Source organism: Cebidichthys violaceus, unplaced genomic scaffold (assembly GCF_023349555.1).
Source record: "Cebidichthys violaceus isolate CVI_PGR_0920_01 unplaced genomic scaffold, fCebVio1.0.p SCAF_20, whole genome shotgun sequence".
NCBI classification, from domain to species: Eukaryota; Metazoa; Chordata; class Actinopteri; order Perciformes; family Stichaeidae; genus Cebidichthys; species Cebidichthys violaceus.
Genome location: NW_027176373.1, coordinates 496,358 through 519,851, shown reverse-complemented (window position 1 = coordinate 519,851; position 23,494 = coordinate 496,358). Strand labels below are relative to the sequence as shown.

Genomic DNA, 23,494 nt, shown 5'->3' with positions numbered 1-23,494 from the left:
TACAGTTGCTAGGAATTCAATTCCAACCTGTAGTGTATGAAGAAGATGTTAACGAATCTTAAATATACCTCGGTGAAACGTGTAGTTATTATGACTACTAAATAACGACTTGTCACATGACTTGATAACACTAGTTTAGGAGGAACCTGAGATCGTAACTGCTTCTCTGTCCCGCAGCCTGTCGGCCAGCACTCTGTCCTGCTCGTCCGGCAGCAGTCGAGGCTCTCTGACGTCCAGCCGCGGCTCGCTGGCCACCACCTCCAGCCTGGGCTCCACCTCCTCCCTCAGCTTCACCGACATCTACCTGGAGCAGCCGGAGCTGGCCGACCCGGACTTCCAGAACAAGCTGGACAGCCTCCTGCAGGAGGGCCAGGGAGGCTACCGGCCCTCCAGCTCCATCACCACCATACACGAACACGAGGTGGTGACGGGCTCCGGGGAGAGGCTCGCCGAGAGGCCCAAGGGACAATCCGGCAGGGCGGGAGGAGACGCGGTGTATTCCGCTGGAGGAGGTGCAGGAGGAGGAGGAGGAGGAGGTGTCGGAGCGGAGTCGGGGTCGTCCAGGATCCAGGCCCTCAGACTGTCAGAAACCCCCCGCTCCATGAGCTCTTTATCCCCCCGGTCGTCGCTCTCCTCGCTGTCTCCACCGTGCTCGCCGCTCGTCACGGACGCTACTTTCCTGTCCGGAGAGACATTCACGGGGCAGACGGGGCCCGGCGGGCTGAGCCTGGATCTGGAGCTCCACAGCAGGCTGGCAGAACTGGAGCTCAGCCTGGACTCTCAGGAGCAGCAGCGGCAGGAGGAGGAGCACAGGGGTCCCGGGAGGCTGGAGGAGAAGCAGAACCACAACCCCGCTCTTGGCGAGGAGGTAAAAGGTAAACAGGAAGCCTTTCTTTGATTCTTCTTCTTTCGAAATGTTCCCGCAACTCATTAAACGTGCTCAGTCAGCATTCCAGTTCCTCCTGTAGGTGTTTGATGGAGTCTTCATGCCGGTGGAAAGTCATTCCAAACAAACTGCAGTACAACTCAATGTGAATGGTCATAAAAAACCTGTGGGTGACTCTGGGTCTCTTATCCTCAAAGCAATCACGTCACAACTCGACAGCAATAAAAGAAATTAGTTTTGCATAATGACTCAGCGGGGCTGCAGGATAACGACTCAAATGATAAAGCGTGAGAATGACAGTCTTGATGAATCGTCTGCAATTAGAGGAGCACCAATGAGAGACAGACAGACAGAGAGAGAGAGAGACAGACAGATAGATATGCTGGTGATGTAACACCTTTATCTCTGTAACACTAGAGTGTCGGAGAAAACACTCCAACTTTATTGGAAAGCTGGATACCAAGAATCCTCCTCCTCTCCATTGTGTGTGTGTGTGTGTGTGTGTGTGTGTGTGTGTGTGTGTGTGTGTGTGTGTGTGTGTGTGAGATGAGAAATGTTACACTGTGTGTGAAACCTGATTGCTGGTGGGAGCAACGGAGAGAGGAGAGCTGAGGGGAGGTGTTGGATTACAGCCGCTGGGTCACCTGTGTGTACTTGGGCTACATTTATTTATATATATATATATATATATATATATATATATACATGTGAGATATACAGCTCCTGTTTGCAATGTACCCATGGGAAATCAGACAACTGTCAGTGAAGTGCTGAAGGAAACTTGATGATTCTCAGGCAAGTTCTGCAGTTAGAAGGTGACTATATGAATTTCAAGTAGATTTATGGACGTTTATAAGCGATGGATATCTGAGATAATGATATCTACAGAATGTTTCAGAGACGAGCTGAATCTAGAAATGATATGTCTATAGAGTGCTGCTGGCATGTACCAGTTCTTCATCTCAAAGTGAATAGGTCTTCGGTCAGATGCATGAAGGTCTGTGCTGAACACATGCAGTAGTTTGTTTATAGCCTGATGTTTGCTCTTACTTCTGTCAATGGCATTTACACTTTAAAAGTCATAAAAGTGGTGTGCATTTGTGACGACTATCTTGCTGAACAAAACTTGTAAGTATCATGAACTTGTGTTTGCCACACAGCTTTACTTCTTTTTTTTTAAGCAATAATCCACAATCCAAAAAAGGCTTTTTGTCGCTGTGATGCTAAATTGCAGTTGGCTGAATCGCAGTGAGGCTCAACTGAAGTTTGATCTGCAGCTTTGAGTCTCAACGCAGCTCGGCGTGACTCCACTTGTGGTTGCAGCCTCAGGTGAAAGGTGGACGTGGTGTCCGGTGTCCTTTTCACTCTCCATCTCTGCTGCTACCGGGCTTTATTTATAAGGCTGTGATCAGGTCATCAGCAGCGCTGCCTCAAACAACAATAGCAGTGAGACCACAGCTCTGTGTGAAGTATTAATGCGCTACATTGGCCCAATTAACCAATACATACATTATAAATACATTATAAACAAACAAAATAAACATAACTGTCTACAGTCCTCTACTGTCCACTGACCACATATGTGCTCCTTGTTTTATGTCCCTCCCTTGTTTTTGTTCCAGTCCAGAGACTCACTATCATGCATTTTGAGCAGATTCATATGATATGAGGATTAAGTTACGTTTGAATTTTTTATGAAACATAGAAATGCTTCTAACCGCTGCAATGGGAAGTACCCAAGGAAGTACAATTACCATTTCAGGCCAAGGTTTTTGTGACCGACGTGCTCAAAGAATGGGCCGATTTATGAGACAATGGGCCCTTGAGCACAGACACACATACTTTAGAGATGTTTCTATGTCTCTTTGTGGTCCGTTTGTGTGTCTTTGTAGTTGTTTTGTGTCACTTTGTGGTTGTTTTGTGGTTGTTTTGGCGCTCTTCGTTGTGCTTTTGTAGTTGCTTTGTGTCTCTTTGTAGTCATGTTGTGTGTCTTTGTGGTTGTTTTGTCTTCTGTCAAAGTTGTTGTGAGTCTCTTTGACAATAAGATAAATAGAGAATGTCACCAGACTTATTAAAACAGTTCATCCTTTTGTACATTTAGCGATATCCTCACCGTGTTTTCCTTCTCCTGTTGCCTTTAGACTCGACTCCCCAACTGCGAGGGACCGGGGCGGGGCCAAAGAAGATGGGCGTGACCTCAGCGGTGTCTGACGAGTCGGTGGCGGGTGACAGCGGTGTCTACGAGCCTTCGGAGCGCAGGTACGAAGAATCCCTTTAATCCCTTTAATCTACAATACAGTCAGTAAGATGATCATCCAGGATGGGGACTTTTCACCAGCCCTGTCGATTGCATACTTGCACGAGACACATTTATTTTCCTTTTTTTTCCTTCTTTTTTTTTTTTTACATATTTAAAGAAATATTTGAATTTGTATCCTCTGCATCTCTGTTCTTTAGCACAATATTAGAAGGTTACCGCCAAGCATTCCACCTCAAATGCTACTTGTGTGTTTGACAAATACACCTTTGAATCCTTGATGCAGTTCCACTTTCTGTGTAGTCTTCACACTTAAAGACTTAAATACACGACGATTTACATGATAAAATATATCTCCTTTGATAATTTTTCCCTTAACTCGACAAGAGACATTCCCTTTCTTTTTTGTTAAAAGCTTGTTTTGTGTTGTTTGTTGAACGGTATTTCCAAGTAGAAAACTTGTATCTGCCATACCGTTATGGTGTCATTACATTGCCCCCGTCAGTCTCAGTTTACATGATATTTGACGCAAAAGTATGCATGTCTGGGTGGTTGTGTTTCCTCCAGGCCGGGCCTCCCTGCTGACCTCCTCCTGAGCTCCTACGAGGAGAGGTTGGCGCTCAGCTGCTCTCAAGTGCAGCTCGGCTTCCGCTACGAGTCCAGAGACCAACGCTTCACCATCTACGTCATGCAGCTGTCCAACTGCAGCGCCCTCTGTCTGCCGGCTGACCTGAAAATGTACGGCCCTTCTTGTTTTTACCTCTTGGTTTATTAGACAACGCTTGCTTAGTGAGTCATTTAGGTGTATACGTACAAAAACAATAGGAAGTAGACACAGAAAGCTTATATCAATCAACAGTTTACATACTCAAATCAAGAACGAAAGACGAGACACAGTTACAGTAAATAATGCTTGTGTGGAGAACACAGAGACAGGTAGAGGAAAGAGCGTTTACTTTTGTTGGTTGCAGCCTTGCATGTGTAATGCCTCCGTAGACTCTGTTTGCTCATGCAGATGTGTGGCTGGGGGGGGGGTTCTCTGTGTGTTTACAGTGGAAGAAGTGGTGCTTAGGCGAATAACTAGTAACAGGAAACTGATACAAATGATCAAAAAGTCATCATAACTAGCAGTACTACCTGTCGACATCTCATTTAATTTATCAAGCTTGAAATTCAAATTAGATGCTACTCCTATATACTGTGTGTTAACGGTTCTGACAGAGACTATGTCAGCTTGTTATCTATGTTGATTCACACAAAAAGAGCTATCACATGCCTGACATAGCAATTGAAGAAATATTACATATAGATAGATAGATAGATAGATAGATAGATAGATAGCTAGATATCGGGGAAATGATAGTAAAACAGTGTATTGCCTGTTTGTGGCCAGCTCCATGTGTTGTACACAAACCTATTCACGTGCTCACTCGTTAAAAGAGTAGCTTGAAGAACAGAGTATGCACGGCTGCATATTAATGGGGAATATTTGTGGAATATTTATTTATATTTTGTGAATATAAGTGAAGACCGGTGCGAGTTTTACTCCGACAGACTTATTAGTAGCATCCGTTTCTATGCAGATGATACGATCTCGCTCCCGTTTGTCCCGCAGGTATGTGCGCTCTGCGGTGCTGCCCTGCGTGGAAACCACGCGCTGCCTCTTCCGAACACGCGGCTCTCTGCCTCAGGACGTCGTGGAGGTCAACGAGGTGTTCAGCATGCAGATATCCCACAGTGCATTGCGGCAGAAGACGCTGAGGGTCGACGTCTGCAACACCAGCAAGTCGGGCCACGAACAGTGTCTGGTTAGTGATACTGATTTGAAATGCAGAAACAAAAGACAAGGAAAGAAGCACAATTCAAACACTGTTTTCAGAGTGCTTTCGATTCAATTCAACTTTAACGTGATCTACCTTTTCTCCTCCTCCCCTCCAGGCCGGGGCCCAAATCAGCCTGGCCGACGTCAGCTGCTCAGAGGAGAGATGCGCCAAGTGGTACAATCTGCTGAGTCGGTCTTTCATGCGCGAGATCAACAAGGACAAAGAGAGCAGAGCAGTCGGCGGCTCCGACAGGGTACATTAAACCAGAGTTACATTTAACAATGAGTGTTGACACTGACCTGTGTTGTTAAACGCTAACTGAATGAACGCTTTTCTGTTTTTAGTCAGGTAGTTTGTGTTAAACAGGAAATGTGTCAGAATCATAGAATACTGCTACATGTCTGCAGCGGTCAGTATGAACACATTGTTGTGGTTAAAGGAAGGGATGAAACACGTTAACAGCTTATAATGCAGTCAGATAACGACACTTTTAAATTATAAAACTAACGGATGTTTGGTCCTATTCTGTGTTTCAGACTCGTGTTTCCAGCAGCGACAGAGTCGGAGCTCTGGAGGACGACGAGTGGTGAGTGTGTCCCCTCGCCAACATCTATTTTATTCTATTATCTATTCCCTCCTTCACTCATATTTGTGACCATCCATTATCCTCTGTCTTTATTTTTAGTTTTTACTCCGTCACACTTTTTTTTTAAAAACATTTTCTCCCACTTATTTAACCGTCCATTTCTAGATGTCCATGTGAGGGCATCATCTAATTGCATGTTAAAGGGATAGTTTCTCTGTTTTGTAGTGGGTTTTTTTTATCCATAGTGAGCATATTCTCTATAGGAGATGGAGGATGGCTCTCCTGTCTGTTTCTCCCAGATTTGGTTTGTTAACCTCCATATTTTTAGACTGAAAGACGATGTGTGACGCTTCGCTGAGCAGAAGTAAAGCTGTCAGTTACTTGTGTTTGTGGAGTGACGAATCACACACACACACACAGGTGGAATGTAACCTGGCAGGTTTAGTGTAAATAAAGCTGCTTGAATTTCGGAGACACCCCCCCCCCCTGTCTTTTGATTGACACTTCTGCCTTTTCTTCTCCCGACGACAACCACCACGGTGTCCTCTCAACACAACACCTGTCTCCTAGGAAATAGACCACCTAGTATTCAGTTTAAATCACTTTTCACTTGCAACTTCTCACACTCACTGTATCTGTTTACTATAATGTACATATACTGTACGTACTATATACTCTGTTATATAGGTATTTGAGTTTTGCTCGTTCACTGTTACTGGAGCAAAATAGACAGACTTTTAGATTTCATCTTATTTTATATAATTCTTTACAACCTATTTTATATTTGGCTTGGTTAGATATGACGTGAAACAACACTGACTTTTGAAGTGGTAGGGAATAGAAAAGACAGAATCTCACAGAATAACTGCAATCATAAATACTCCATGACATGTTAATTTACATGTAAGTAAGTGTAGCAATAAAAATGGAAATTACACTCTCAGACTATTTTTAGTAAATAAATAAAACCCTTTGTCATCCAACAAACGCAGTTCTTAAATAATAAGTTCTGCCGCACAAGAACTTCACTTCCATAAAAATGTGCATAATTATAATTTAATTCAGACATTTTCTAACAGCATCTCTGTTGTTGGTCATCAGGCACGGCGACCCTCTGGACATGTTTGACGACGAGGAAGGAAACGGCGTGGAGGGAGTGGGACCTCTGGAGGAAGAGGACGGGTTTTATCCTGATAGCAGCCAATGGGAAGCCGAGGAGGAGGAGGAAGAAGAAGAGGAAAAGGTGACCAAACCTCCAGCAGCAGCAGCAGCCATCACAGAAAAGGTAACTTTTGTGATTTTAGGCACAGAGGGGAATTTCAACACCCGCTTGAGCAGGAAATGGACGAGTAGCTCTTTCATTGTCACGTTGTATTCACATTTTTCATTCTACCAGACATTAAAAAGGCTCCACCATCTATCCTTAAAACAATTTTAGGCTCCGGTCTCTTGATCTGTCTCCTTATTGTCGCCGTGTGCTCTTGTCTAGGTGAACAAGGAGACGAGCATGGACAATTTGTTGCCGTCCCACCACTGCTCGGTGGTTCGACCCAAGGAACGCCGCCCGGACGTCCACCAGCAGAACCCCTTCATGAGGGGGAACACCATCATCCGCTCCAAGACCTTCTCCCCCGGACCTCAGAGCCAGTACATCTGCAGGGTGAGTGAAGCTGGTGTCAGCAGCAAACAAATACCACAATACATTCAAATATCAGCACATCAGACAGAGAGGAAAACAGATCATAAAACTCTGTCCTCTTAAGAATTTGACAAATAAGATAAAAGTACGGTTGTGTTCATGAACTGAAATGTCTTTCTAGATCAACCGCAGTGACAGCGACAGCTCCACCCTCTCCAAGAAGTCTCCGTTTGTCCGAAACGCTTCGGAGAGACGCAGCATGCGCATGAAGAAGGTAAAAAAAAAAAGAACTTTCTCTCTCTGGAAATAAAACTACGTGTGTGTTTTGAGATGGTCGCTGTGTCAGATTAGGCGACGACCGTGACACGATGACAATACGCTAGAGATGCTCTCTGCTGATGCCAGAACTTTAATTGACAGCATACACAAGCAATTTCTTTTTTCGTCACTTTCCTTTTATGGAAATTTTACATTGACTTTTAGACTACACCAAGTTACCAGACCTTCTCTCACTCAAATGAACCTCAAAGGTGTTGTTAAGGTTGTTCCTCCACAGCGTATTTTGTGCTAGGTGTCTCCTTCACTTACTCAGGTGATGTGTGTGTGTGTGTGTGTGTGTGTGTGTGTGTGTGTGTGTGTGTGTGTGTATGTCTGTGTCTGTGACGTTACTGTCTGTGCTGCTGTGTGCGCAACGTAAAACCATCATGCGGCACATGTCTGGTCCCGGGTCCATTAGGAGAGATTTGTCAAAAAAATAAAATCTTCACCCAACATTTCAAATATGATAGCAGCTGGAATCGGGGTTTTCTCGCTCTATGAACATTTTTATGGCCTCCAAAGTCTCTTAAATGTGTCTGCAGCTTTTTTAATTAGATTTTTTCTAACCTTTCAACAGAAAAATGTTCCTCGTCTCACTCCTGATCGTACCTTTGTGTACTATTTTTCTTAACATAGTTGCACAGTGCTTAGACAAAGTAGAAAAAGAAACAGTGACATTACAGTAACATTATTTCATGTCATCAATATATATATATATATGTATAGATATACATAACATGAACTGGAGCTTCTAACCTGAGCTTAATGACCACATGTGTGGCTTTTTGTTTGTATATTTGCCGTCTCCTCCCTGCTTCTCGAGCTCTTGACAGTTTAATAGTGAAGTCAAACCTGCAGCTTTACCGGCGTCCACATTCTCTGCCGCCTCCTTTCTCCAGAGAGAGGGAGAGACGGAGAGAGCCTATTTGCATTTTTCGTGTCTCAAAGCCGCCAGACGACTCCCGGTGAAGTGACTCTTAATATTTAATAACCGTCTGAATGTTTAATGCCGCTCTGACATTTGCCAGCTTCTATTAATTTAGAAGGCAGGAGGCAGCAAAATCTCTGTGTCCCTGCCGGCGCTCAGCAGCAGACAGAAATCCACAAACGTGCGTCCCGTGTCGGTGACGGTGTTTGCAAATAATTGCACAGTTCCCGTACACTCAGGTGACTTTAAATACGTCGCTGTCTTCATCTGTTAAAGTAACGGCTTTTGGGAGTTCATGTATAGCTATTTGTTATGTAAATGTGTTGAAATATAAACAGGTCTGTTATATTTAGCTTCTGTCACTGCTGGTTAACAGTGGTGAGTAATTAAATTAGAGAAGAGGAGCGTTGTCTTTTCTCTCCCAGGATGCCTCAGAGATGGCTTTTAAAAGTTATTTTTCACTATTTAAGCCTTTATTAGTGACCAACAAGCTTAAATATTAAATATCTTTTGGTTCCGTTTGTGTCCGCAGCACCTAACTTGTATCCCCCCCTCTGTCCTCCCTTCAGCCTCCTATGCAGGTTAAAGGTCTGGACGGTCTGCTGCGGACGTCCATGGACCTGGAGATGGACCTCCAGGTGTCCCGGACGCGGCAGACCCGGCTGGCGCAGGAGCTGCGGGTGCTGCGGGAGCTGAAGACGCAGCTGGAGAAGGCGAGGCTGCAGGGCCAGAGAGAGCTGCCGGCCTGGGTCCGAGAAGACGAACGCTTCCGCCTCCTCCTCAAGCAGGCCGAGAAACAGGTGAGCGATTACCGATGCGTTCAGGTGCGCACAGGCGTTCCTATCGCGAGCTTCAGGTCTCTGGAGGGCACTTCTGCATCGCTGAACACCTCCTTGTGCTCTTTGTCCCGCTCAGACTCGTGAGGAGCAGCTGCAGGAGAAGCGGGTGGAGAAGATGATGAGGACAGCAGCCAAGGAGGTCCACAAGATCCGGGGCCGGAGCCGCAAAGAGGTCCCCGAGGTCCAGACCTTCAGGTGGGAGAAACGGCAGAGCGGGGTTCTGAAATATGACACTCGGTTGTATGTTTCTAGATAAGAGCACCGCCAGACTACCCAGGATGAGAATGCATGAAATGTGTTCAGCACAGCGTGTGTGTGTGTGTGTGTGTGTGTGTGTGTGTGTGTGTGTGTGTGTGTGTGTGTGTGTGTGTGGGGGGGGGGGGGGGCTCAATGAAAAAGAGACAGAGCCACACACTCACCCACTCTCTCGCCTGCTTCGTGAACAACAACTTTTTACTGGTTGCATTTCAGACGGGAAGAGAATTTGATGAATGCTGTGAGAATATGTTCCTCACAGAAATGTACAGCCGAGTGAGACTAAGGGCAAACGCAGAAATGTATTGTGACATAACCTCACACGACATATTTCTCAGTAATCTGACGCCGACATGCAGATACATTCTCAAATACAAGGAGGGATGGTTTTCCGTTCTGGGATGTGTACATGATTAGCAACAGCTTTGTATGCATCAGACACTGCAGTCTCTCCACAACATCAGCTAAATAGCACATATCTGTCATGAGAAAATGTCTCAATCTGATGGGAAATAGTAAAAACTACAACTTTGAAGCCAGGACTTTAGATTTAAATTCTGAAACGGCATGATTTTATGCTGTAAAGGCCACGGGATGAGAAATTGTGGTTTTAATGTGTTTCAATGGGAACATATTTTGTGTTTTTATTTTTGGCCGCACAGAAAAAGCTGCATCTTTGCCAAAATTGAAAGCATTAACACAGCCAAAACCGTCCCTCGTGATAGTGCATAAAGAACAAATATACATTAACTGTAGGAACAAACATCTCATTCTACGACTTCAACCGTAAAACGTCATGAAGTTTGGCAGCAGGACTTTGTTAGTAACACTGTTCATCTGCTTCCTGTGTTGATTTCAGAGAGAAGATGGCGTTCTTCACACGGGCAAAGAGCAGCATCCCCGACCTGCCGGCTGACGACGTGTAGAGAAGCATTTCAAAGTATTTCCCTCCTTCGAGTCTTGACCTGCTGTTCCCAATATGACATGAAGCAAACGATCGGCGGTGTTATGAAGAATTTTTAAATATGTTTAGTAGAGAAAAACACTCAAAACCGTGAAGAGCTCAGCGTTTCTAATGTGGATAGTCTATGTTTGTAAATTAGTGATAGCACTGCTAGAGCTTTCTTTTTTTTCTTTTTATTATTATGATTTCACTTTCTCTTCCACTTTGTGTTTCTGTTACTAACAGGCTGTTTATAGGCTCTTAGGTGTGTGAAATCATTCCAGCACAAAGTCACACAGCTACATGTGTGCAAACAAAGAGTTTTGTACTAAAATGACACATTTGGACAAACGGATATATATATATATATATATATATATATATATACATATATGTGTGTGTGTGTGTGTATATAGCACAAAACAATGGTACTGAAGCAAAATGAGCAACTTAAGCTGATGATAAAACGAGAATAATTATCAAAAGTTAAGAGACGTTTAAGTAATGTGTGTGTGTGTGTGTGTGTTTTAGAGCGTTTTAAAAACTTTATACGCAGACAAACATAAGCACACCTGCAGCTTGTCTGATGTGCACAATATTGACGGCACAGATGATTCTTCATCATCATCATCCTCATCATCAGGCCTTCTGTTTGAGCCTCGTTAGCTAAACGATACGACAGCCAGAGAGGAGAACTGGGTCAATTCTTTGCTTTACAAACATTGTTGAATGAACTGGATCTGATGAATCAAGAGCTGAGATTCTCACTCACACACACACACACACACACACACACACACACACACACACACACACACACAGCAAAGTATAGAAGTGACACTAACTCTCATTAACACTCAGGTAGATGATCGGGTAGTCTGCACTTTAAGTAACTTGAGATAAAAGTAACAACAAAAAAAAAAAGAAACTTGATGTGGGTTTTTTGGAAAATTAAAAAAAAAAAAAAATCCAAAAACCTTTGCCTCGAATGCGCTGGAATGATTGTTGATTGTCGAAGCACACGAAGATTGTCGAAACACGCGCACACACACACACACACACACACACACACACATAGGAAGTGAAGATCAAATGTATTTTTGATGACTGTGAACTAAAACAGAGTTTTGATTTCAGACTTTCTTCCCTCTGTTTCCGCTCTGAACTGGATGTTTTGGACACATATCTGAGTCGCCCTCATGTCTCTTAGAACTGGATGCTCTGCAGCTGAATCTCTGTTGTGTTCGCATGGTGGCCCAGCAAAACTGAACACATCTGTCCTCCGATCAAGTCTTTAAAGCTGCACTCATCGATAAGTTTATATTAACGAGTTAAAATGACTACGTGTTGTTGTGCTGCCCCCTAGAGGCCGAACAAATGAATTACCGCATTTTACAATACTTCATTTTTTAAAAACAGTCCTGCAACCAATCACAAAAACAATGATGTCACTGAGATCAAATATCTGCCTAAATCAAAGCACCAATGTTCTGTTTTTGATCGTTAGACCCTTCTAGTGAATGTGGACATAACGTTTTTTTTAAAAGATTTCTTTAGACTGCAATTGAAAGTTTGAGAAATGCATCAATGTTTAAGGTCTGTGTCCTCTGCTGGTTCACTGACCAATGATTTAAGAGTCTAATCTAACAATACATACATCAAATGTTAACTTTTCATCACACTCCTAACCCTTAAAAGTTCCACACAGTGCCGGTCGGTCAATGTAGAAGGAAATAAAATACATTTTCAGGATGTTAAACCTCGAAAAGTCATCGTGAGCAACATTAATAAATAAAAACATGTGCAGTCAAAGCCATATTTTCATGAATACCTTAAGATAACTGAGCTCTGGTTTGGATCTCAGAGGAGAACGTGTATCTAACTGTCTGTATGTTCAGAGGAGGTCGCTTCACTGTTCGTTCTCCCGCTTCGTGATTTCCATTCAGCTCAGTGAAGACTTCCGGACGTCTGACTTTGTTTCCACAGCAACCTGACTTCTAAATCAGCAGAAGACCTCGACTCTGAAACACCTCGTGTTTACTGACTCTTTGTGTTTGTACCTGGATGTTGAGCAGCTGTTGTCCTTGGTGGGCTTTTAAAGTAAAACACATTTTTTTTGGTGATTTACCTCATGTTTCTAAACTTACATTTTTTACAATCCTCCTTAAATATTGATAATGACCGACTTTCACATCAGAGAAGATACGCAGAGGCCAAATTGAACCACCACAGGATTAGGAAATGGACCAGAATGCATTGCAGCAACTGGAAAATCGTTCTCATTACTTTGCTTACTACCTCATTTTTATGACCAATTTCTTATCGTATTTCTTCTACTTTAAGTGTAGTGACCACAGTCCAAAGACACATTTAACGGACTAAATTAATTAATTGTGAAGTTTAGGGTCTTAAAATGGACTTCAAGTCCCTCACTTGTGACATTTTTATGCTGGTAAATAAACTCCACGCTGCTTTATTAGACAAAATAAATCACACATTGTTTCAGAGATGATGTGTCAGACATGCTGAGGCTTCACTTCTTGCTGGGTCATCATGCTAATCTTGAGTTTTGGGTACATTAGGTGCTTTGGATAAAAGTGTGTCCCCTTCACAGAATCATGTTTCCATTCCCAACAAGAATGTAGCTGACAAAAAAAAAAAAAAACCTCTCTGCTGCTGTCATTCCAGATGTTTCTCTGTGTCACTGTGTGTAGTTCAGAAGACTCTTGAACTGTAGATGAGATCCAGTGAAGAGTCAACCTTCAACTTGTTCTTCTTTTGGCCCGTGTAGTTCATGTGTTGCCTTCAGTGTGTGTATGTTAAAGACCCGTCTCCACTTTCTGTTCCTCGTTTCCTCTTACGTCCCCCTTCAATCCTTCAGTGGTCTCCAAAAAAGTCCCAAAATATAAATACTGTAAATGTTTTCAATCCACAAAAATAGATAGTCACAACACATTGAAGTAGAAGTAGGAATATATTGCACAAGTGTTTATAAGAATGATGAATATCACACAGATACATAAAGACTCCAACAGCACTACAGCTGTTCACACCTCAGTTATTAATAAACAAAGAGAAAAAAGGAGGAAACTCGATGGGAACTGAATCGGATGCTGTGAGGACGTTCACTCTGAGGCTGCGTTCACACTGCTGGAACTAAACGTTGTATCCTCATACCGGTCTGAGCGCTCGCATTTCTGAACTAATCAACGTACAAAAGAAATCGTTACCAAAGATTTAACACCCGATACTCACGTAAAAAAATACGCAAACGGGAATGTAGGCTGCAGGTGTCTTCGCCTTTAACTATGACCTCAGTGGTAAACAAACTGTATAATTAAAGTTACACATTTCATTCATCAAAACCTGAACATTCTAAACGTTTTGAAGTTAGTAGAGTAGCTGTATTGAGTTCCTGTAGATTGTACAAGTGTCCTAATGAAGTGGACATCATTATATTTTAACATCTGGCCACAGACAGCAGATGACAACGAGCCCTGGAGACTAACTCTGGCTCATTTCCTGTTTTAATTGTTTCAGTTGGTCAATGAGAATTGTCCAATAGGTTTTCATTAGATGTGTTCAGACGTCTTCGTCTGAGCTGTCTCTCTTCATCTGCTTTCAAACACAATCAGGTGACTTTGAGGTCAGTGTAGATAATTCTGCATTCATCAATTTGAATGCAAAGTTTATTTCTAGCTTTGTCAACAACTTGCACAGGCGTGTGGTTTCCCCTCGATTAACAGTGTCCGAACAACACCTGAACTCCTCACTGTGTCTCCACTGAATCGCTCCACGACAAACTTTGAGCAACACAACAGACGTGTGAATCGCGATCCGACTGAGCAGATCACATCTGGTTTCCTCCCGCAGTGTGAATGCAGCTCTGAAAGGTTGAACACTGTGACATTAATGAAAGCCTTTGCAGTTGTGTGAGCGAGTGTGCCTTTTGGAAAGCAACACTATCAAACTGTTCTTTTCTTTTCCTTTCTTTTCTTTTGTCTTTATTGTCCAAACACGGCCGCCATTATGTGATCTTAAAAGAAGCTGGAAATGTAGAGAAACGTTTGCATTGATTTTTCCGAATGTGAGCCGTTTTGTTGTTTTTCCTCCGCTTAGTAGTTTTAAAGAATAGGACTCTCTGTGTAGGAACCGTCTGTTTTTTAAGTGCATTGATCTTTGTCATGATCGACCGAATGACGTTTAACCGCAAAATCAAAAGGAAAAAAAGACTCATTTATATATATCAACATCTGGATGAAGGAATGTAGGTTTTTGCTACAAGAAATCACGATCATTCAGAGAAAAACAAACGCTGTTAGTCACAAATAATTATTTTTTCATCATGTAGGTTGTGATATAATTCTTGTTTGTTTTTTTGAAGTTCAAGTGCATTTTTTTTTCTTCCTTCCCTCATTTGATTATTGTTTTTCCCTAATTAATCTGTTTGTGTTCGGACTGGTGATGAACCTGGTAATGTGTATGGAGGCGGCTATGAGAAACATACAGCATGTATTTATTGCACTTTGTGATTTGGGTGTGCTTTTCCTGTTTTTCTTTGTATCGCGAGAGTCCCGAAAAGCTGTGAATTTTATTCTCAGACACTGTACTATCGACCAGATTTGTAAATATTTCACCAGCACAAAAAAAAACAACCAAACAATATGTTTTGTAGTTTCACAACAAATAAAAAAAGTTCTTCTCTTCTATTTTCATGTGTTTTGTGGGTCCAGAAATGACTTTTTGTGCTTATTTTATTTATCTGCTTTTAAAAATTAAGAAACATTTTCTGTAAATAGTTGCAATATTCCGACTTTTTCAGGAGAGCTGATGACCTTCTTGTATTTTATTTGTATTCTTTACATTTTATTTCATATTTTCCTTTTAAGATTTACTCTCTGAAAACAGTTCATCAAGGTGAGTGTTGGCATGCATGCAACATTCTGTATCCTAATCAAACCAGAAGCTAATGTCTTATTAGTGATTACTGATTAAATGTTGTCTCTAGCCACTAGATCAGGGCTTCTGAACCTTTTTGACCTCAGGGCCCAACTTTTCAAGTACAAAGTGGCCCGGGGGCCCATTCAAATATTAACACTGTATTGGTTTAACTAATTGATCTCACTCTTGGTTTGATTTGTATTCAATAACAAAATCAAAACCTTGTCAAATAAATGACATGATACCAATAAACCCTAACCCTTATAATATGCAAATTATATGCTTCAGCAGTCTTCATTTTGGCATGGCAGAACCAGAAGTTGTTCTTCATATCTGTGACAAGTGAACAATAACAACAGTCACAACAGTCCACACACTGGGCTCTCGGCTCTGCCTCGTTACCTCCGTTCACAAAGCCGTGCTTAATGAAGTCAATATTGTAAATTTAGACTTTTCGGGGGGTTTGGCACCACTTTCCTCTTAATTGTTTTGTTTTAAATTAGTGCTGGGCAACGATTAACATTTTTAATCGCAATTAATCGCATTATTTTGTGCGATTAAACGCATTTTTATGCGCAATGTTCAATAATGAATTCAAAAGTAGTGTATTGTGTACTTTTATTTTAAAAGTACTGCTATATGAACAAAAGAGCAATAACATTTGGTTTGCAAACACTTTAAACAAATCAGGTTCTTTTTAACAGCAGTATTCATTTACACAGTAGCAGTTAAAATACAGTTAAAATGATTCTGATCATAGATATTCAGCCGGTGTTCACAACTTTATTTTCATGTGTGTAACAGATGCAATTTGAAATATACACCTTGAAAACTTCAAACCTATCTGTCATGCTTTTTTTATGTTTGTTAAATTCTCAGTAGGATAACTAAATGATATGCTTATTATACATATTCCAAACAAAAAAACTTAAAAAAATCTAAAAGAAAATAATTTAAATTAATCATTTCTTTTTTTTTTTTTGGTCAGACACATTTGCAACGCTGAGTACCTTGTACTATGTGTGGTATTTGTTATAAATGTACGTTGGTACATAGAGGGTGATAGGAAGCTGTACCTGGAGGGACTTAGGACCCAGGGGAATGTAGGTGAAGCATGGAACGTGGAGGGAGTCTGTACCGGGGCAGTAACGTGCATGTGAAGTTATGCTAATAAAGAGTTAAGAGCAGTTTGTTCTCACGTGCTTATATGCTTATTTAAAAACACGATAATATGTATTTTGATATATATATTTGATATATTTTGGGGGGGGGGGGGGAGGAAGAGACGCCACACAAACAGCTGTTCACTGCTCGCTGCCCGGTTCTGGTGTCAAAAATGTCCGATTAATAACAATAAATAAACTGCGTTAATGCGCGGTAAAAATAATTGTCGGCGTTACTTAGTTAATGCGTGAATGCGATAATAACACGTTAACTTGTCCAGCACTATTTTAAATACTTCTCCATAACTTTCGCTACAGGCTAGCGGCTAGCTGAGTGTCTTCTTCTGCTTATTGGAGCTTGTTAAACAACTGACTGACGCATTACCGCCACCAAGTGGTGGGAAGCTGTATTGTAACTGAGCGTCTCATGAATAACAGTAATATCTCTGGTGTCTTCAATTGATAACCGAAAAATACGTGATATTGTGGTAAATCTTCTAGTTGATTATATTAGTTGTGTAGAATTGTGTTTGGAGTTTGTAAAAATGGCTGACATGATAGTATTGCCCAGACTTTTTTTTAATCTGGTATATAACATGCTCTGGATAAATGCATTTTTTTCGACGGTATATGCTACTCGTCTAAGCCCTTTGAATCAACGTCTGTTCAAAGGAGGGTTGTCACTGTTGGCGCATTTGAACTGATAAAGCTTTGTTGATTCTCGCGCTTACCGCCGTAGATCGCGTGTGAGCTTCGAGCAAGAACGGAGGCGTTCATACTGTATGTGCTGTGCTGTGCGTTATTCTCTGAAACACCAGAGTAGTACAAATATAATGAACTGTGAGGAATCAAAAAGACAACGAGTGTAGCTCATAGATACGCCCATAGACTGTAGGTGTAACCGGGGCAAAAAGCCATAAACCAACCTCCACTATAGAGGATGAATTGTAATTATCTGTAATCTCATATCTCTTATTCTTATTTTTCTAAAGCATCTATAAAGGAATTGCCTTTCTTTTTATAATCCCCAAACATGTAAATAGAACAACTTGTGGCAGGTTTTCTCTATCAACACAATGTTCTTACCCTTTTTTTTGTCTCTTAAAATGATTTCATTCACAGAGCTTCACTGAGAGGAGGAACAACTGTGAAAGAGGAGAGCTGCAGAGTCACTTTTCCTGAAGTGAAAGTGAAAGTTAGTGTGAGCGACAGCAGAGCTGCAGTCGGGACAAGTCTCTCCGTTTCTCTCTAAAGAAACATTCAACTGAATCCAGCAGCTTCTTCTCAACAACACAACAGAGTCTCTGACAAACTGTGGTGAGTACACTGTTCTACAGAGAAACTCAACATTTGGTCAAAAGTGAGTTCAAACCAGGATCCATAACAAAGAAAGTAACAGCAGATAAACTAGGCCTGCTAAAGGCTAACTAGCCTAGCTGTTACTGCATTTTGATTTAATGTGTGATGTGACAGTAATGGAGGATCACTCTGTGTGTTTAAATTCTATGTTGTGATCACCTTTCTAAAGTACTAAACCCTCTTCTGTAGTAGGTCCTCTACAGTAGGTGTCTCCAGGACACATTCTACCATGATGACACACACAGAGACCCACAATGTGAAGACAGTACCTGACACACTCTGTTGCTGCTAAAGATGTGATAACAGTTTTGTTTGGGGGGTGACCGTGGTTAAGTGGAGAGCAGGGCCGTCTTTCAATCAGAGGTTCGATCCCCGGCTCCTGCTCCACTAGTCTCATGTCAATGTGTCCTTGAGCAAGACACTTAACCCCAAAAATTGCTCCCGTAGCTGTACCTATGGTGTGTAGATAGATACTGAAATGTAAGTCGCTTTGGATAAAAGCGTCTGCTAAATTACTGTAATGTAATGTTTTCTACACTTGTTGTCCTCAGAGTGTAGATATGTCTGCTGCCAACTGTCTGCTGACTGAAGATCAGTTTCTGTGCTCCATCTGTCTGGATGTGTTCACTGATCCAGTCTTCATACCATGTGGACACAACTTCTGTAAAACCTGCATCACTCAACACTGGAACGTTAGTGTCCAGACTCAGTGTCCAAACTGTAAAGAGGCGTTCAACTCTAGACCTGAGCTGCGGGTCAATACTTTGATCTCTGAGATGGCTGCTCAGTTCAGACAGTCGGCTCAACAGAAAGCCAGCAGCAGCAGCTCAGAGCAACAAGCTGCCAAACCAGGAGAAGTTCCCTGTGACGTCTGCACTGGAACCAAACTGAAGGCCCTGAAGTCCTGCCTGGTGTGTCTGGACTCCTACTGTGAGACTCACCTGGAGCCTCATCTGACAAGATCAGGTCTGAAAAGACATCAGCTGATCGACCCTGTGGAGAACCTGGAAGGCAGGATGTGTACGGAGCACGATAAACTGCTGGAGCTGTTCTGTAAGACCGACCAGATGTGTGTCTGCATGCTCTGCACTTATTCAGACCACAAGAACCATGATGTTGTCCCTCTGAAAAAAGAATATGAAGGAAAGAAAGCTGAGCTGGGGAAGACTGAGACTGAATTCCAGCAGATGATCCAGAAGAGACGACTAAAGATTGATGAGATCAAACACTCGGTGGAACTCAGCGAGGAAGATGCAGACAGAGAGATAGCAGAAGGTGTTCAGGTCTTCACCGCTCTGAAGGAGTCTGTTGAGAGAAGCCAGGCCGAGCTCATCGACACGATCAAAGAGAAGCAGAGAAAGACAGAGAAACAAGCTGAAGGCTTCATCAAAGAGCTGGAACAGGAAATCTGTGAGCTGAAGAAGAGAATCACTGAGGTAGAGCAGCTCTCCTGCTCTGAAGACCACCTCCACCTCCTCCAGAGCTTCAGGACCCTGAACACTGCTCCACCCACCAAGAACTGGACAGGAGTCAGAGTCAGTCCACCTTCATATGAGGGGACTGTGGTGAGAGCTGTGAATCAGCTGGAGAAGACGATCAGTGAACAGATGAAGAAGCTGCTCACTGAGGCTGAGCTGAAGAGGGTCCAGCAGTCTGCAGTGGATGTGACTCTTGATCCTGATACAGCACAGCCTGAACTCATCCTGTCTGATGATGGAAAACAAGTTAAACATGGTGATGTAAGGAAGAATCTACCAGACAATTCAAAGAGATTTAATTCTTGTGTTAGTGTTTTAGCAAAGCAGAGTTTCTCTTCAGGAAGATTTTACTACGAGGTTCAGGTTGAAGGGAAGACTGAGTGGGATTCAGGAGTGGCCAGAGAGTCGATCAACAGGAAGGGAATCATCACACCGACTCCTCAGAAAGGTTACTGGACGATATGTTTGAAGAATGAGAATGAGTACAAAGCTTTTGCTGACCCTCAAGTCCGTCTCTCTCTGAAGTCTCGGCCTCAGAAGGTGGGGGTGTTTGTGGATTATGAGGAGGGTCTGGTCTCCTTTTATGACGTTAAGTCTGCAGCTCTTATCTACTCTTTTACTGGCTGCTGCTTCACTGAGAAGCTCTACCCATTCTTTAGTCCTGGTCTTAATAATGGTGGTAAAAACTCTGCTCCTCTGATCATCTCTCCTGTCAATCACTGAGTAGAACAAACACTTGATCTTCTACAGAGAAACTCTTTCATTTAATGTAACAAATCTATATTATTGGTGATTTACGGTGTATACTTTATTGATTCTTCACATTATGATGAATGGTTCTTTCTATTTGTCTGTAAATGTCTTTCTACTACTCCAACACACTGATATTAATAACTGCATAACCTGCCTTCAAGTCTGTTGAACATCACAAACAATGTACTCAGGAATAAGAAGCGTTTACACATTCCTTAAATATCTGGGTGTCAAATGACAATGTTTAATGTCTGATTATTGTATCTATAATACATTATGAATACTGGATCAAATTATTGGAGAAAGTCATGAAACACTTATTGTTTAGTTTAAAAAAAGGTGTTTAAGGGTTTTATTTTGTATTATTCTTGAATTAACAGAAGCATCAAGGGTCTCTGTCTGGTATGTTTTTAGGGGTCAATAAAAGATGAATTATTTACTCATATTTGTAGAAAATGAATCAACAAAATGCAATAATAAAATATTCAGCTGCTGTGACCAGAGAAGAGAAGTTTACTATTGTGTTATTTGTATTTCATACAGTCGTCCTCTCTGCAGACTGTTTTATAGCCTGAACAAAGTGAACAAATCCTCAACACAATAAAAACAAAGAAACTCTGAACTGGATTTGTCTTTTGTCTTTTACATTTAGTCAAGGACTGTAATTAAGTACAATTTTGAGATACTTTATTGTGTATTTCCACTACTTTTTACTGTACTACATCTCAGAGGTACATATTTTATTTCATACTGTACTACATCTGAGGTAAATATTTCACTGTACTACATCTCAGAGGTAAAGACTTTTTTATGAGATTTGTTACGACATACTATACTATGACTTTTTCAACATTCTACACTGACTTTTTATTTACCAACATAGTATACTATGACTTCTTTCATGACCTTTGACATACTTGTTGACTCTTTTATGCTTTTTTTTAAACAACCATTTTTAAAGTTTATAAATATTAATAGTTTCCAAACCATCTGAGGTCAGTATAGTATCACTGTTTTTATAATCTTCTGCCAATTATACAATTGTCACTTTTGCATCTTTTGTACGTAAAACTGAACACAATAAATACATTATTTTTTTTTATTCAAGTTCAGTGTTGAGTGAACCCAGAATTCAGCACACAGACTCAGATTAAAAGCTTTATTGCAAAACTTGGTTTCCAGAATTGAGATAATGGCAGACGGGCAAGACCGCGGGTGAACGTTCCTGAACGTTCCTGGGCCGATCTGGTGGATGAACAGATGAGAACGAGGAGCTGTGTTTGACGGCTGAGAGAGTGAACGGGCAGGAAGGACATCGGGAATCCAGAAGAGCTGACGGGGAGGTGGAGATCTGAGCACAAGGAAACACGATGATTAACTGAGGGAGACCACGGAAGAACAAGGAAGGTCTAGATGAGACGTGATAGTATAGAATATCAAATAATGACAGTAAAAAATCAGGTAAAGTGTGTCGGAAAAACTCCTGAAAAGCCATAGTGTGTATATATAGTATGTCAAAAAATCCCATAGGAAAGACATTGTACAAAAATGTAAAAAAGTCATCGAAAATGCATAGTATTTAATGCGGAAAAAGTCATTAAAATGTGTATATGTATGAATATGTAAACAAAAGTCATAGCATAGTTTGTTGAAAATAAGCCAAAGTATAACGTGTCAGAAAAGTCCAAACAAGTCATGAAATATTCATAGTATAGGATGTTGAAAAAGTCACAGCATGTCAAAAAACATCACAGTATACCATTAAAAAAAAAATCATAGTATGACATGAACTAGTCGTACATCATAAAAAGTCCAGTACAGTAAGTCATGATAAAAAAATAATTTTCTTCGGAGTGATCGACCTGTTTTGAACTTGCTGTATGTTCCGTTGTCCAGCGGGATCTTGCTGCTCGAGCAGAAAGCCAGTCGTCTCTCTCGCCACCTAGGAGCAAACGCAACGTTTAGTCTCCTTATTCAGATCGCACCACCTTTCCTCCACTACATTTACAGTTTACAGTGATACTGGTTGTCTAGATTTGTATTGTCATTCATTAAACTACCCAACAGTTTACAAAAGGTGCAGCTGAAAGTTGGTTAATCGATTGACAGAAAATTAACTGGCAACTATTTTGAAAATTGTCCTTTTTCATGTACACGTTTGCTGCTTTTCCTTTTAATAATGTTAAAAATATGAATGTATTGGTAACAACGTTGAGGTTTAACTAAAACACTGACGGTGTCACTTTGGGCTCTGAGTATTTGTGACCAACATTTCTCACCGTTTACTAATAATCAGCAGATTAAACCATAATGAAAAGAATCAGTTTACAGTCACAATTGGACATTTATATATTTTTAATACTTTAACTGAAGTAAGATTTTCAATGCAGGACTTGTACTTGTAGTATTTTCTCAGTGTGGTGTTTGTAGTTTTTAACTGTCAGATTCACCAGTGAAAGATGAAGATGATGAAGATGAGCACGAGGGACACCAGGTCAGTGAGAATCCACATCAGGTTGTACTCGTCTGGACTCTGAGAGACACACAGAAATACAAAACACAAGGAAGGCAGTATTTCCCACGTAGAGAAACTAGTGTCTTAATCTGATAAGTATGTATTTGTGAGCCTGCATGTCCATATATGTTCATGTTCTATAGCTTCAATTCACACAGGACTAACAATAGGCTTTATGGTTATTTAATGTAGATTATTTACTGAATTATCAGTAGAATCCCTGTATTGCAATAGAAGATTTTGGCCTCATCGCCCTGGAGCAGGTATCTTAAATGTGTACTTGAGTGCAGTACTTGTGTGCATGTATCTGTGTAAGTGTTACCATGAGGAAGAGAGGCGAGCTCATGTTGCTGAGGAGCTGTGGAGCGTTGGTGGTGACCGACTGGACTCCAGCACACCAGGCCAGAGAGAAGAGCCACGGCTGGCTGATCACATACAGGTTGGTAGTGATGTTTGCTGCAGCGTACTCACTGCACACAGGTGAGGAGAGGAGTCATGATGCGTTACGAAACACCTGGGAGGAGGGAGGGTGTGTGTGTGTGTGTGTGTGTGTGTGTGTGTGTGTGGGGGGGGGGGGGGGGGGGGGGACATGGAGCTGTAGTGCAGGTTGAGCGTGACGATGTGGTTGCTCTGGAGCTCCTCTAGAGGGAGCCGACTGCCCGACGTCTGCTGGAGCTCTGGATCGATGTCCTAAACCAGAGAGCGCAGGTCTGAGGGCAGCCACAGCACCTGGTGGATTGACCCAGGGGAATGTAGGTGAAGCATGGAACGTGGAGGGAGTCTGTACCGGGGCAGTAACGTGCATGTGAAG

At 41.8% G+C, this 23,494-nt stretch overlaps 3 protein-coding genes across 3 annotated transcripts in view; 2 read left to right on the top strand and 1 right to left on the bottom strand.

Moving 5' to 3' along the window:
* Positions 1-15,183, top strand: part of wwc1 (WW and C2 domain containing 1) — a 48,221-nt gene extending 33,038 nt beyond the window's left edge. Inside the window, exons 11-22 of the mRNA XM_068716650.1 lie at positions 178-875; positions 3,028-3,145; positions 3,711-3,881; positions 4,759-4,951; positions 5,082-5,219; positions 5,503-5,552; positions 6,654-6,837; positions 7,042-7,212; positions 7,373-7,465; positions 9,007-9,237; positions 9,353-9,471; positions 10,391-15,183. Of these exons, the coding sequence (XP_068572751.1) occupies positions 178-875; positions 3,028-3,145; positions 3,711-3,881; positions 4,759-4,951; positions 5,082-5,219; positions 5,503-5,552; positions 6,654-6,837; positions 7,042-7,212; positions 7,373-7,465; positions 9,007-9,237; positions 9,353-9,471; positions 10,391-10,457 (2,233 nt within the window). The 3' untranslated portion in view covers positions 10,458-15,183. The remainder of the gene's footprint in view (positions 1-177; positions 876-3,027; positions 3,146-3,710; positions 3,882-4,758; positions 4,952-5,081; positions 5,220-5,502; positions 5,553-6,653; positions 6,838-7,041; positions 7,213-7,372; positions 7,466-9,006; positions 9,238-9,352; positions 9,472-10,390) is intronic.
* Positions 15,184-17,024: 1,841 nt separating this feature from the next.
* LOC137876857 (E3 ubiquitin-protein ligase TRIM21-like) lies at positions 17,025-20,790 on the top strand. The gene is made up of 3 exons (XM_068716649.1): positions 17,025-17,066; positions 17,701-17,895; positions 18,489-20,790. The coding sequence occupies exon 3, from the start codon at positions 18,498-18,500 to the stop codon at positions 20,136-20,138; it is 1,641 nt and encodes a 546-aa protein (XP_068572750.1). The 5' UTR covers positions 17,025-17,066; positions 17,701-17,895; positions 18,489-18,497; the 3' UTR covers positions 20,139-20,790.
* A 523-nt stretch (positions 20,791-21,313) lies between these two features.
* Positions 21,314-23,170, bottom strand: LOC137876796 (glycerophosphodiester phosphodiesterase domain-containing protein 4-like). The gene is made up of 4 exons (XM_068716597.1): positions 23,006-23,170; positions 22,619-22,701; positions 22,031-22,110; positions 21,314-21,519 (listed from the first exon to the last, which is right to left on the bottom strand). Exons 1-4 carry the CDS (start codon positions 23,027-23,029, stop codon positions 21,314-21,316), a joined length of 393 nt encoding a protein of 130 aa, XP_068572698.1. The 5' UTR covers positions 23,030-23,170.
* Between the last annotated feature and the right edge of the window lie 324 nt (positions 23,171-23,494).